Source organism: Dicentrarchus labrax, unplaced genomic scaffold (genome assembly GCF_905237075.1).
Source record: "Dicentrarchus labrax unplaced genomic scaffold, dlabrax2021, whole genome shotgun sequence".
Lineage (NCBI taxonomy): Eukaryota > Metazoa > Chordata > Actinopteri > Moronidae > Dicentrarchus > Dicentrarchus labrax.
Window position 1 is genome coordinate 16,132,360 of NW_026136708.1, and position 14,488 is coordinate 16,146,847.

At 41.2% G+C, this 14,488-nt stretch overlaps 1 protein-coding gene across 2 annotated transcripts in view; it reads left to right on the forward strand.

The window, feature by feature from the left end:
* lpgat1 (lysophosphatidylglycerol acyltransferase 1) overlaps positions 1-14,488 on the forward strand; it is a 49,707-nt gene that overhangs the window by 11,188 nt on the left and 24,031 nt on the right. For both annotated transcript variants that reach the window (XM_051408783.1, XM_051408784.1), the window contains exons 3-5: positions 4,453-4,571; positions 6,383-6,478; positions 10,710-10,989. In XM_051408783.1, coding sequence (XP_051264743.1) covers positions 4,453-4,571; positions 6,383-6,478; positions 10,710-10,989 — 495 coding nt within the window. The remainder of the gene's footprint in view (positions 1-4,452; positions 4,572-6,382; positions 6,479-10,709; positions 10,990-14,488) is intronic.

Below are 14,488 nucleotides of genomic sequence, written 5' to 3' on the forward strand. Positions count from 1 at the left end.
TTCTAAAGGTGTTTTTTTTTATATTTTCCCCCAAATATTCTATATGACTAATTGTCAGATTTGGGCAGTACGAGCTTGTGTTGTTCTGGGATCCTTTTTTAACGTTTTGTCATGAACTAAATATGTCAGTCCTACGTCTTGTAGCTGTCTGGTAATGCGTTGGTGTCATGTTTCTTGCTTGATTAAATTTTAAACTTGGCGTCTAAAAACAATTCTGATTTATCTTTATCTGCCAGCAATCCTAATGTTAACTCCCCCATAGAGAGGAAGCGCTCGCACACTCTGCACCCTAAGGCCTGACTGATGCAACATTTTGCATTACACAGAAGTAGAGTTGGTCAAATCCGCCCAGAACTACAGGGATTCCCACTTAACCATTGCAGCCCAGCTAAATCTTTTCATCTCCTTGTGTTCTCTGTTAATGTGCAGAGCTCATGTGTGAAGAGCATTTTTTAATTGCAAAGGAAGCTCACGTGTTCCACAGGAGGGCTATTGTTGTCACGCCCTCATCTCACAGCTGTGTTCCTCCTTTTGTTGCAGCGTCTGTGTGTATCCAATCAACAATCAGATACAGGTGAATGGTTTGTAAAGTAGCCTATATGCTCTGAGCCCTGACGATGTAAATCAGGGGAGAAAGCACAGAGAGCCACTGGAGATCCACTCCTGTAGGTGCTGATAGAGACACAGGCTATTGTTTGGTAGAAGTGGAAACACATTATCACTGAATTATAAAATGTAGAAAGGGTTGACACATAGTAGACTCCCATAGGCTGTGATTACCTTAGCTAGTCCTTAAATCAGTTAGATGTTTCATTCAAATGCAGATGACTGGGTGCTACATTTTTTAAAATAAAACATGGTTTTATATATTTCCTTCAACTGGGAGGAGTTCGGGGCCAGTGTGCTGTGGAAGTAGTGTTAATGCTAATGCTCCCCTATCTTTCTGCTAACGCCAGTCGCCTCTGACTGACTGCAGACCGTGTGTAACGTTACCCTCAGGGCGCACGTTTACGTCTTGAATTACAAGCGAGGTTTGTGGTGTCAACAGCAATTTTATTATTGAGTTGTCTGACGTTTCCTTCAGTGTGGACATTTAGCCAAGAAACAGATCGATCAATGTGATTGGAGAACGTAGCGAGCTGGCAGACTCGAGTTGGTTCACAAGCACACAGTTTCTTGGAAAGGTCTGGTTTGATTTTTGCAGAATTTCTCAAAGAATTGGTTACATCTTTGGTTGCATATTAGTGTTGCTGCACTGTATCTCAGCCTGTTGAATGTGTTTCCTTATATTCTGTTAATCTTTACACTCTTACTCGTCAACATGCAGCTTTAAATGTATTAATCCAAACTGTTTGGCTGTGACATTCGAGGGAAGCTGGCTGTAAAGTCACAAAAACAGGAAATGAGTCACATCTCCGCAACATTTTGTCGGATCATGATCAAAATTGTTCTGTGGGTAGATAAGACCTCGATGTACCTGTGTGCAGTGTACCCTGCTTGATGTGCCTGTACTTGGCCCAAAGAACTGCAGCTTGCAGCTACATTCTGCTTTGTATTATTTTTATCACTTTGACAGCGAACAAAGCCCTGGTTCTGTTCCCAGCCTAACATGGAAGCTATATGTGTTTTCACTGAAAAAGGAAGCATTATTTATGGATCGTAGGCATGCAAATAAGCCTGATGTCCTGTTGTAGCAGGATGTAGACATAAACTACTGCTTATCAAAAAAAAAGGCTGGGAGCTACCATACAAACAGGTCCACTGATGCTGTGTGTTGACGTCACAAAGCCTCATGATTACGTTTTAAACTGAGGATATTCAGACTGTGATCTTTGTCAAAAACCTGCTGTGTTGTTTACTAAAAATAAATGAACTTCTGATACTAAGTGGAAATGATTGTGCTAAAATGTCATATCCTGAGATGTTATTGTCACTCAAGAAACTGGGGTCATGTATCAAGTATGCCACAGCTCGTACACCTTGTGGCTGTATCAGAAACCACATATATATCCGCACACTGAACTATGTATGGAAATGTTTTTTCTTAGTGTTTCCTCTGCTCTGCTCAGTGGTCAATGGTGAAAGTGGTTGTGATACCATTTCCTGAACCTCACTTCTCCTTTCAAACCACATAGTCAACATCCCCTTTCAGCATCAGTAAATACACATGATGACTAATGTAATACAGTAAAAATGCCAAAAAAAATCTAGCTTTAAATCAGCCTTTTACGCGATAGAATCACCCAAACCACCCCTGGAGTTGGTCTGAGACACATTTGTCCACATTAACAGCGTAGTGTCAATGTTTTCCCAACCCACTCAGAGGGTAGGAGCATGGAAATAAATGTTTGCTCTCCTGATCCAGGCAGGGAGGACATGCAGATCAGATAGGTGTCAGGCTGTTTGTAGTCAGGGAGTGTCGGGACACTTGTGGATTAAGGAACGACAGACAGCGGGGGGGCAGTCAGTCGGTTTTAACGGATATACCATTTACTTAAGGAGGTACTCCACACTTACACATGTTGAGATGTGAACAAAGGGCCTGTCTCCACGAATACGTTCTTCTCGAATCCGGATAAATACTTTATCGTATCAGCCTCGTGTCCAGACGGATACGGTATTTTTTGGAAACGGGTCCCATAGTGGGAAAATCCGAAAAGGCCGGATTGCCTGGAGTCGTCTGGACGGCGAAAACTGTTTTTTTCTGAAACAATGACGTATTAGCCCCGCCTCTCTAGCCTTTAACCTCAGCCGCCGCCGCTAGACGCATCATAACAACAACAACAATAATGGCGGACTACTACTACTTGTTTGTAAACAGCGCATGCCCCATGGCTTCTCTTCCGGTTTTAGTGTATTGTCGTGGCAGCGCCACATACAGGCCTGGCATATGTACTACATCGTTTTGGGTCATTTCAGTGAATCCGTGTGGACGCAGATATTTCTAGAAACGACGCTGTGTTTACGGAAATTTTTTTCGAAACGACATCGTATTAGGTGAGGCCGCGTATTCGTGAAGACAGGCCCTAAATGTATGGCTGTGCTTTGATGAAACACATCAATGCTGGTGTTTAATATTGACATTCTTACCAAATTTATGAAAACCTGCATTTTACAGGTTGAAAGTGGTTTTACACGCCATGACCTGCTGACATAGAGTCGATCATTTGGGACTACTTTACGTCATGGCTTTATTTAAAAAGAGGGTTAACGCCCTCTTATCAGAGGTGGGCGGCTGACCTCCCCCAGCCCCCACTTTGAGTGAAATTGCTGCGCTTATTTTCAAATGTAAACTGATCGAGACGCATCATTCACAGGAATTTATGCTAGTTTTTGCTAAACCTCAACTTGTTTTTTTTTCTATTCTGGCACAGCGTCTCGGACTTGTGCTTTAGACGGCTGTAAAAACACCACCAGACTGCAATGTTTACCTCAATCTCACGCACAGACCACACAACACATACAAATAGCCGTGCATTTGCTTCAAGTGAATGTAAAAGCGTGTAAAAGACACGTAGTCTGACAACAACTTCTCACGGCTCATTAGCTCTGACTACCAGCTAGCTATTCCTGTTACACTGCCGTGGTCAGTCTGTCAGTCACACCGGTCAGTGTCAAGGCCAGGCTGTCGAAAGGCACTGTCCTTTGAGTCTCTGATGCATTTTTTAAATCAATCTGAGAGGGAGGGAGGCAGCAGAATTGAGGGGCGTACTTACACTTACCTACACACAGACAGATTGGATTTCAGTGTGTGAACCAGAGATGGCTTACCTCACTCTATTTTAATTGTGTTGAAACAATGAACCACACCTATCTCACATTCCATGGTGTTTAAAGCAGACTTCACTAATGGGTTTGTTTTTGTTCCCACTGTATGTTTATTACTTAGCATGACACCTTTTTAAAACCCTTTTTAACAGTTTTCACTGAACCTTGGTGGATAAAGTTTTACTGTGGATCTGAATTAAGGAGCAGATTGTTTCTTATTAACTGCTGCACTTCAATAATAAAGCTGATATATGTTGTTGCTGATATATGCTGTGGTTTATGTGGTTGCTGTGGTGTGTATTTTAAAGAAGATTCAGATCTACATGCACATAAAAAAACATTTATTATTTGAGTGCATTTTTGCAGAAGGTACCTGGTTGAGTCTTTGACCAGTAGTAGCACAATGGGGAAATAAGGAGACACACATTTCACCGATACCGTTGGCAGCGGTAACGAGCCAGGAAACGTAATAATGCACCAAATAAGGCAGTAAAAAAGACTATCAGCTAGTAAACATGGATGTAAACAATGCATGATTTTATCGCATTTAACACCGCAAAGATTCACACAGTTTTGGTGATGAACACAAACTCTGTTTACAAGAAAACCACAGGGACATATTCAAAAGATATTATTTTGCGCAGCCCGTTAAACTATAAGGTGTGTGTTTACTTTGCCTTGCAGTAACAGAGTGGGGTGATGACGTAGGGCCCATCTCCGAAGAAGAAGCCATGGTCATCGTCAACCACCAATCCACAGGAGATGTGTGCACCCTCATGATGTGCCTGCAAGACAAGGGCACGGTAAGAAGAGAGACAAATGTATTACCTCATTGTATCCTTTTTAGGAATATCAAGAATATAACAGTGTTGAGGTCGAACTGGGGCACATCAGTGTAAATAGAGGCCATGCAGTATTTTGGACCTACAGGGCACTTAGCACCGCCTGTGTTTTGCAAAACAGGAGGCTGTCTGATCGTGTTTGTGCGTGTCTGTCACCATAAATAAGGGGTTGCTGTTAAAATTGCACACGTTGCTCTAAAAACCCTGGGAGTCTGGGAGTTGAGTATGTTTGTTTTAAGGATGTTTGTCAGAGGTTAGCCAATGTCTTAATTGTCAGTTTGTTTAGCCAGATGATACTTGCAAGAAGTGAAGTGTTTACAAAAGCAATGTTCAATTCAAATTAACAGGAAGATCCACTTTGGATTATCTCACGCGGTTAGTTGGCCGGTTATGATATTTAATACATTCGTGGGTTATTTACTTATTTAAAAGTTATTTACGATTTATTATTTATGATTTATTTACTGCTTTTGACCCTTTTAACAAATAGCCTTTTAACAGTCAACATGGCAGGAAGGGAGATCTTTTTGTAGAACAGGAGAGAGCCAAAGTGATGGGGATGATCCGTTTTTCAAGTCAAAACAGTCAACAGAGTAGAGACGGAAGGACGGCGCAATACAATGCTGTGGTTTGCTGCATTCAAATTACAGAACGCGAGTTTCGAGCACTCTGAGGCAGCCGACAACAGATGTGCAAAGAGTCGAGCGGCGGCTGATTTGCATTCTTTCACACTGATAATTTTCAACAGGCAAGGAAGCGAAACGTGTCTAAACGTCATTGCACACACCCCTACCTCTGTTTTACGCTTGTTTATTTTACATAACATATATCCATCGGAAATTACACGTCACATACTCCTACAAGGTCCACATAGTTGTCTGACAATACCATAAAAACAGATACGTTGACACACAAAATTGGCTATTACAGAGAGAATTGGAGCCATGAAAGCGATGAAGCATTATGAAAGCTTTTGGGAGGGTGCTTGCATTGTGTGGTCATAAGGCTGTAACAAAGAGAAAAAGTTCAATATTGAACATTTTCAGCATTAATTCGAACATCTGACTGGCCCAAAACTGCAGCAGAGCACACTACAGAGGGTACAACTCTAGATTGTAATGTCACTTTGTTGACTGATCAATCAGTTTTTGTCCTCTGTATTAATCAGCTCAGCTGCTTGTTTAATTGCCAAGGTTAACATGTGGCCACTACACTTTATTATTATGTTATTAACCAGATGTGCGTCAATCAAACACAAAAATAACTAAATATCGTCTGCAGCAGAAGTGAGTTTGAAAACAGAACATCAGGAGAGCGACGTCACATTATCTGTCCACATCCTGGAAGTCAAGCCTGTCACTTTTCCCCTCAAAGAATCAATTACACAAACACGTAGCTTGCTGTCTTGCCACCCTGTACAAATCATCCAGGAGTCTGGCTGTAAATTTCTGGGATAGTGGGGGCAGCTGTGTTTTGTTGTTGTTTTTTTTTGGCTGCGGCTGGCATTGCACTGGAGCTGCCGAGCTGCGCGCACCCGCAAACGTGATGACATGATCCGCCTCAACAACTGCATCCCTGGCCCAGTTTATCCTCTTAGCACTGAAAAGACAGTAAGCCAAAGCTGCACTGGTGCAGGTCATGAGGGTGGTAGTGCTCAGAGGGGCTGTATCAGTTTTGGGCTCTGGCACCAAAAGCCCAAGTCGTGTGCTTTTTTGAGGGATTGAGCAAAATTAGTTTGTTTACATTTGTCTTTTTTCTCTTCCCTTTTTCAGGTGGTACGAAAAATGATGTGGTTGATGGACCATGTGTTCAAATACACCAACTTTGGCCTAGTGTCCCTGATCCATGGGGACTTCTTCATCAGACAGGTAAGAGACCAACAATTGGCACCAGACTTAGTAGGTTTACGGGGTGATATGTTGGTTGTTTAACATGTTTGTTTGTTTGTTTGTTTGTTTGTTTGTTTGTTTGTTTGTTTATGTATTATGATCGGTCAGTTAGCCACCAGAAGTTAAACATTAACCTGCCCTACTCTGGGTGTGTTTTATTTGCTAAACTACCCTCAGGGCTACATCAACAGTTGTCACTGGGAGGTGAATTACTATTATCCCTCACATGTCAGCACCTTGTCTTTCCCTGAAGGCCTCTGGATTAAAATATAGACCTTTTAAGCCATAACCCAACCCTTTCAACCTCCGGCTCCTGCTGGCTTCATTTTCTGCGCTCTGCAAAAGTGGAGTCGCTACACATCTGTTTGTCCCAGCTGGACAGCAGATACGTTTGTGGGTTTCCTACGGCCTCTTATGAGAAGGATAACAGCAGTGGACAGTAGTGTGGGAGGGCTGCTTAGGCCCGCTGGGTCAGACTGACCCTTTTGTTGAGGGGGCAGCTGGAACAGAGCAGCCTACTCTTGACAGGCCTACGTTTGGAGCCTGCAAGGCAAAGGGGAATTCCTGGAATATTATACAAGTGGTGTGAGGGAAGAATGAGTCACTGTAGATCCATAGTAAATGGAAAAATATCATAAAATTGGGTGGATCCACTCACAAAGTAATGGGATATCTTATTTGTATGTCTTATATGACTGGACCAAACTAAAATCTTATTTTTTTTGTTTCTTTTATTTATTTAATTATTTTCAGGTTTGGAGTCATTTCACAATTGTAAAAGATTTTTTCCTGCATAATACACAAAACTATGAAATATTATTTTGTAGGACTTTGTGTCCAACACAGTCTCCTGCAACCCTGCAAAGCTGTCATTGTTATGCATACTCAAAGAAATACCATTAAGCTGTCAGTATCAGGTCCTTCAACTAAGTTGTGAGAGTATGGACGTCCACTTAATTAATCAGTCTCAGCACAGATAGAGCCCAAAAAGTCTGCACACTAATGAATCTGCTCCTGCTGTTTGGGTTCTTCTTGACATCAGCCTGATATTTGCAGACAGCTGGCTAGCTAGCATTAGCTGCCCATCAAATAGAAGCAGGCTGAATGAATTTGAATCTGCAAACAGTTCAGCCGACTCCTGCGTTTCACCTCTCATATCCAGAGATAATATTGTGTCAACACACGAACAAACCGAGCGCATAGATACGTTTGCAGAGTATTTTTTTTCCTCAGTCTGTCTCTCTTGTGATGTTAGATGTCACCATTATGTACAATACGAGACACCCAGAGTCAGGGGCAAACTTAAGTGCGAAAGTAGTCTAACTATTCATGTCGCAGTTTATTGGAAATCTAAATAATCAAATAAATTCGATGTATTCCCCTGACTGTACTGCTATGTGTCACAATATATCAGTTTACGGCTGCAAAAAAAGATTATTTTCATTATCATTTAATTGTTGTTTTGTCTAAATAAATGTCATAAAATAGTGAAATAATGCTGATCGCTGTTTCCCAAAGCCCAAGGACTGTCCCCTCAAACGTTTTGTCCACAACCGAAAGATATTCAATTTACTGTCATAGAGGACTAAAGAAACCAGAAAATATTTATATGATAATATATGATAAATCAGTTTGTGTATATTTGATGTATTAGATGTCGGTAATAAGCTTTTTTCCCATATTTTCTCTCTGGGGCTAAACAGGACATGTTGGCACCTCAAATAGGACAAAGATTGAAAAATATCATTACTTCACATTAAATGACAGCACTGCTGATAGATTGTCTCTGTTGATTTGTTTTGTCGGAACAATTAATGAAAAGCCCGTCCAACACATCCTTCTCTCACTTTTTTCCCCTTCACTTTTCACATTTTTAGCTGCAGAAACACCACAGCAGTGGCAAAAGGGAATTACATGTTTTTTAGGTCATGCAAATGCTTTGCCATGGAATTTCACATCAGGCACTGTGCCGAGGGTGATGCACCCTGAGCCTGCTAACAGCCAGACGGGCTGTGGTGGAAGGCCCGAGCAGGCTCCCTCATTTCTGCCATCCTTTCTGTGGTCCCCTCTGGCATTCTTGCATGTGCGTTCTTGACATCCTTCCCCAGAATACTTCACACATCCACACAGCGCAGCAAGCATCTGCCCTAGCCTTCCAAGCATCTGCTGTCCACTCAGGCTGGCAGACATGTCTCCAATATCATTATGCACAGCACAACACAGCAGGCTTTGATGGCAGTAGCATTTACTTGTGGTACAGGGCTGTAATTTAACTTTTTTCCTTGGTAGTGTTGGTGTTCTCCACCAGATCCTTCAAATTAGAGCAATTTTGCACATCTGACAACTAAATAAGTGTCAGATTACTTTGTAGCACGATTACAAACATATGATTTGGGGCATAGAAACATAAGTGTTCACTAGATAAGGGGTCACATGGACTCATCTGGCCAACAAGTGAAAAAACAAAATTTCCATGAGAGGAAATTATAGGGATGAGATGTCATTTAAGCATTTGCAGCTTGGATGAAGAGAAGAAAAAAAGCCTAGTGTTTGCCCTGCATAAATGGCTGCAGGTGATAAGAAAGATGTGAAAGTGTTATTTTTTTCTCCAAATATATTATTCAGATACATTTAAAATGTGCACATTAAAGTGTTTAAGTCTGCATACCTCTACACCTGAATTAAATATTTATGATATAAAATGTATATTTCAGATATATATACAACCAATATCTAATGTTACTTGGTAAGTTGAGCATCCTCATTTAAATTAATTGATCTGGAGCGTTCACTGTGATTACTCCTCTAACCAGTGGCTAATGCATGTACACCTAGCTAAAACAATAATGAAACAGTAAATACCCTTACAGAGGGTGTAATGTTCAGCCTTTGTTGAACGTGTTCATTCAACTTTATGGTCATTTTGGAGGCTGCAGTTTGTGGTGCTGTTGAATTGTATTCCTTTATACTGATGGATTTTTCTTACATTTCATCCACCTCATTTATATCGATGTAAAAACACCTCTCAGTATAAAACCAAATACAATTCAGCTGTATCACAAACGTCAGCCTCCAAAATAAGGGTTGTCAAGTTGAATCAACACCTTTCTTCTGTAAGAGTTTTAAAAAAAAAAACCTGAACATTACAACCTTCATGAAGGTAGGAGTTATTGCAGAACTGTTTTCGACTCCATTAGTTTGAGCTGGGTGTACCTAATAAACTGGCGACCGAGTGTCCTTGGTTCCACCTCATGAAAGCATGTGAGAGCTAAGCTGAAACGCAGCTGAGCGGGTCGCTCACTTGAGAGACGGGTGGCCTAAGACTTTCAGCGATGGATAAAACCGTCTGATGAAGTCCAAATGCAAAACATTATTAATTTTTAAAAAGTGATATTGTTGTGACATTGAGAAAGCAGGAGAGGTACTTAGTCTGACTCTGATAGCAACATTGTGGGGAACATTTCTTTCAAATCACATAAAGCTGCAGTAAAACCCACAGCAGCAGTCTCAAGGTCGTGTATAGGTTTGTGATGTGTTTAAATGCCTTTCTCTCTCCGTCTCTCTCTGGGAATCAAAAACTTTGTAGCTGCAGCAAAGATTAATTCTTCCCTGATTTTTGTTTTGGTAAAACAATGCTGATATTTAGCCATTTTCAGTGTGTTGAAAGCAGTTTTACCACATACGGCTGCACATGTGCTCACATGACACATAACAGAGTCCAGACCGACTATGCTAATGCATTTAAAATGGCTTCTGACCGGGCATAACTAAAAATCAATCCTGCTCCTCCTCGTCCCATCACTGCTAATGCTCTTAATGTTGTCAAGGCCATCATGTTTTGCATCCATTTCAGTGGTCCCACTAATGCTGCTCTGAGTGCTCCACAGTGTTACTACATCTAACTTCTCATTTGTGTTAGGCTGTTTTCATTTGTTTAGTTGTTGGTATGCCAACACAAAGCATCAGTCTTATCAAGTTAATTAATTAGCATTTACCCTCAATAACTTTTTCCTCAGGGCAAATAAAGAAACTGTTCTTGAGATAATCGCACTTGTTTTGAATGTAGTCACCTAGTTTTAAGACTGAGTACTGATGATCTGAAACAACTGAAACTATAGTGCCATAACTTTGTCACCTGCGACCTAATAACAGATTAAACTATGAAGCTTACGTTGTTTATTTTCTTAACACATTTCCTTTGTTCCTACAGGGTAAAGCTTACAGAGACAAGCAGCTGATCTACCTGAAAGATCACCTAGACAAATACTACCACAGTCGCGACAGGAAATGGATAGTGCTGTTCCCTGAGGGCGGCTTCCTGCGCAAGCGACGGGAAACCAGCCAGTTGTTTGCTAAGAAGAACTCTCTCCCCCACCTGACCCACGTCACGTTGCCTCGTCTTGGGGCCACCCAAGTTATCCTGAAAACCCTGTTGGCCCAACAGGAGAATGGCAGCGTGGGCAGCGAGACTGGTACCCCTAACCAGACGGGTAACTAACACACACACACACACACACACACACACACACACACACACACACACACACACACACACACACTTTTCTCTGTGGCAATCTTATGTTTCCCAGATCCTTTTACGGGAATATTTGTGCGATCTGTTTGGATCGATAAAGTTTGTTCTAATTAGGACTGGGTTGAATTAGTAGTGTTTAGGATTTAGTGGCATCCAGCAGTGAAGGGATGCTCGATGTTGGCTTTTCTGCCGATATCCGATATTCCGATATTGTCCAACTCTCAATTTCCGATACCGATATCACCCGATACCGATATATGCAGGCTTTTTACACCAAAACTGTTAGGTAACAACATAACATATCTCCTATTGTGGAATTAACACATTATGCCTAATTTTATTGTGATGCCCCACTGGATGCATACATAAATGCAACATGGCTTTCCATGACAGTAAACACTGTCTGTACAAAATAAGAGAACAACTTCAACTTAAGGTATGGAAAAATGTGTGAGGTGTGAGACCCACGGCACTCTTGAGAATGAAGTACAGCCTTTTTCAACACAAAGTCCTCATCTAGCCATTGTGCAGTCAAACTCAACATGCTAACCTGGGTAATGCTTGAAGACCAGATATCTGTAGTGAAGCTAATTGATACAGCACCAGAAATTAGCTTCTTGACATGGCTGCAATACTGTACAATGCGGGTAAGCACTCGTCTGAGAAATACTTGCGACTGGGCATGGCATAGAGCGGCTCGAGGAACTCCACAAGTTTGGTGAATCCGGTATCTTGAACAATAGAAAAAGGCTGGTTATCCAGTGCGATGCACTCCATGATTTTCAGATCGAACGCTCTCCGTCTGGGGTGGTCCTTGTCATATATCAGTTGACTCTTTAACTGTGTGCTTGTTTTCGGTGTCGGCTGTTGCTTCTTTTCATCACTTTGCTGCACAAATGTAGCGTGTAACTCCACATGATTCTTCTTGAGGTGGGTTATCAAATTTGATGTATTAAAGGAAGACGCCTTGTTTCCTCCTCCCATAACCAACGCTTTGCAGTCATTGCAAATTGCAAATTTACAATTTGTAGGGCACACTTTCAAATAGTTCCAAACCACAGACATCTCATGCACCGGGCGAGCAAGCTTGTTAGCCACGGTTAGCAACCAACCAGTCTAGCGTGTAGTTGTTGTTGTTATACGTCATCAAGCGCGCGCCCGTAAACGTCCCATGCTGCGTTCATGCAGGCTCGGAAATGCTGAAGCCTACAGAACAAGCATACCGATAATTCCCGATATTAAATTTTTTAGGGAATAAAGGCCGATAACATCGGACATCCCTACAACCAACTGAACACCGCTCGCACCTGTATTTGATGACCTGGGATGACAACAGGCTGTGAAGTGTATAAGAGAAACTATGGTGGCAAAAAGCATAAAAAGCCTTATCCAGAGCCAGTGTTGAGTTTGGGTGATTATAAATCAATTAAACATACCTATGAATATTATATTGAATTTCTGCCAACTGATCCTCCTAAATGTGAAACAGTAGACCTTTTTTAAGTAAGTTATTTGAGCTTTTTATGCCTTGATTGGAAAGTAGGAAGATTAGTTCCATCATTTATAAAAAATATAAATTCTATAGACAACACAAGTGTGTTTTTATTCTAATCAGTTCACCCTAAAATCATAGATAAATGCCCAGAATGCCTGTTTTCGGTGTTCAATCCTATGTGCGTCTCCCCTGGGCTGTATCACATCTTTAAATGAGACAAAACTGCTTGCACACTTCTGGAGGCCAGCTGATTCTCTCATTGCTGTGAGGTGAAAACGTTTTCAAATTAACAGGAATCTGGAACAACCTGATGGGTTTTTTTCCTGATTGACAGCCATTGATCTGAAATATTAAATGAACATAACTGAACACAAATGAAGTTGGGATTGAATTTGAAGGTGTTCTTTGAAGTTTTCGGGGTCCTAAAAAGTTAGTTATTCCTGGGGAAGTTTTCTTCCTTTACGGTCTGATGTTGGCTAGAAGGCCAGTGATGGAGCATGCTTCAAACATGAAGAGTTAAATCATCACCTCTGTGTCAGACTGTCCTCTGGGAGTCCTGTTTTAAATGAAAGGTGACTGGTGGTAAAGATTACCAGGAGAGGAGGGGGGTGACATGCACAGAGGTGCCAGAAATTGCTTCAAGGTCCCTGAAACCCCAGTGGTTATTTGCAGGAGAGTAATTTTTCTGTCTGGAGACCAGCCCTAAATACAGCCAGTGAGCAGGAAGATAACTCTGCAATTAACAACCTTTTTGAGTGGCAAATTTCTTTTTTGGACACTTGGATTTATTTGCACTAATTTTAGGATATTTTACAGAAGAAAAAGAAAAAACTATGGAAACCATGGGTCTTTATGTACATATTGTCTTTAAATGGATCCAGATATTATACCACTATCGTTGTTGGCTGATTTTCCCGATTCCTTAGGATAAACATCCCTTTTTCCACCACAAATACATGACTTACTATGTCTAATTAGTCATTGAGGTTCCATTTTATACTAGTTTTTTTGTTGCAGGTCAGTAGATTAACAAGATATGTTAATCACATGACTAGAAGATATGGGAATGATGAGCATTCAAGTGTTAAAACAAACTCTAACAAGAGTACATTTCCTTCAGCAGTTGAGCTGACTATGAGAAATAAAAGTTGGCCTGTGTTTTTGTTTGTTGTTTGGTTTTTTTATGCTTTTTAATCTAGAGTAAAGTAAAAAATAAATAAAAAAAACATGATTTTACTAAACAAAATTATCCAGATAACTCAGCAAACATACGTCTTGGAACCGTCCCCAGCTAAAAGCACAGTGTTAAAACATCCATAAACTTATGGATGCAATGAGTCCCTATTGCCCCTTGCACACTGCACACTCAGTTTACCCAGCAGACTCTCCTGGCTTTGACTCAAAATCCATTTTAAGGGTGTGCTGTGTTAATAGTAATTTGGAGAGACTTTGGGCCAGCATTATTGAGAATGTGGCTCAGGGACTTTTAGCCTTTCACAAGTTTGCTAACACAGCTCTGTGTCCTACAGCCTCAGCACTAACTGCAAGACGCTGTCAGTTTATCCCTCTGCAGGACAGAGCGAGGAGCATCTCTTTATCGGCTGTTGTAAAATTTAGATAAAAGCGAGCACAGCTTCATTTATGTGCTAAATTATCTGCTGTATGTGCATGTTTTTGTTGGCTTTTCTGCTAATTTAGCACAAAGTCTTTAACCGGCTCTTCAGTGTCAACAAACGCTGATGATAGCAGATGTTTTGTTTATAACCCCTGGCAGAAAGGGGTTTTCTAAACATTTAGGGTTATTAAACATGTCAATTCTTTTCAATTCTCCCCCCCTCCCCCATGCTTTTGTATATTGTAGTTCCAGTTCACATCCCACTTCTTCCTGTGTCCTCTCCTCTGTTCCAGCAGCTCAGGATGAGGGGAGGCTGATTGCTGCAGTAGGGCTTGTCCTTCCACT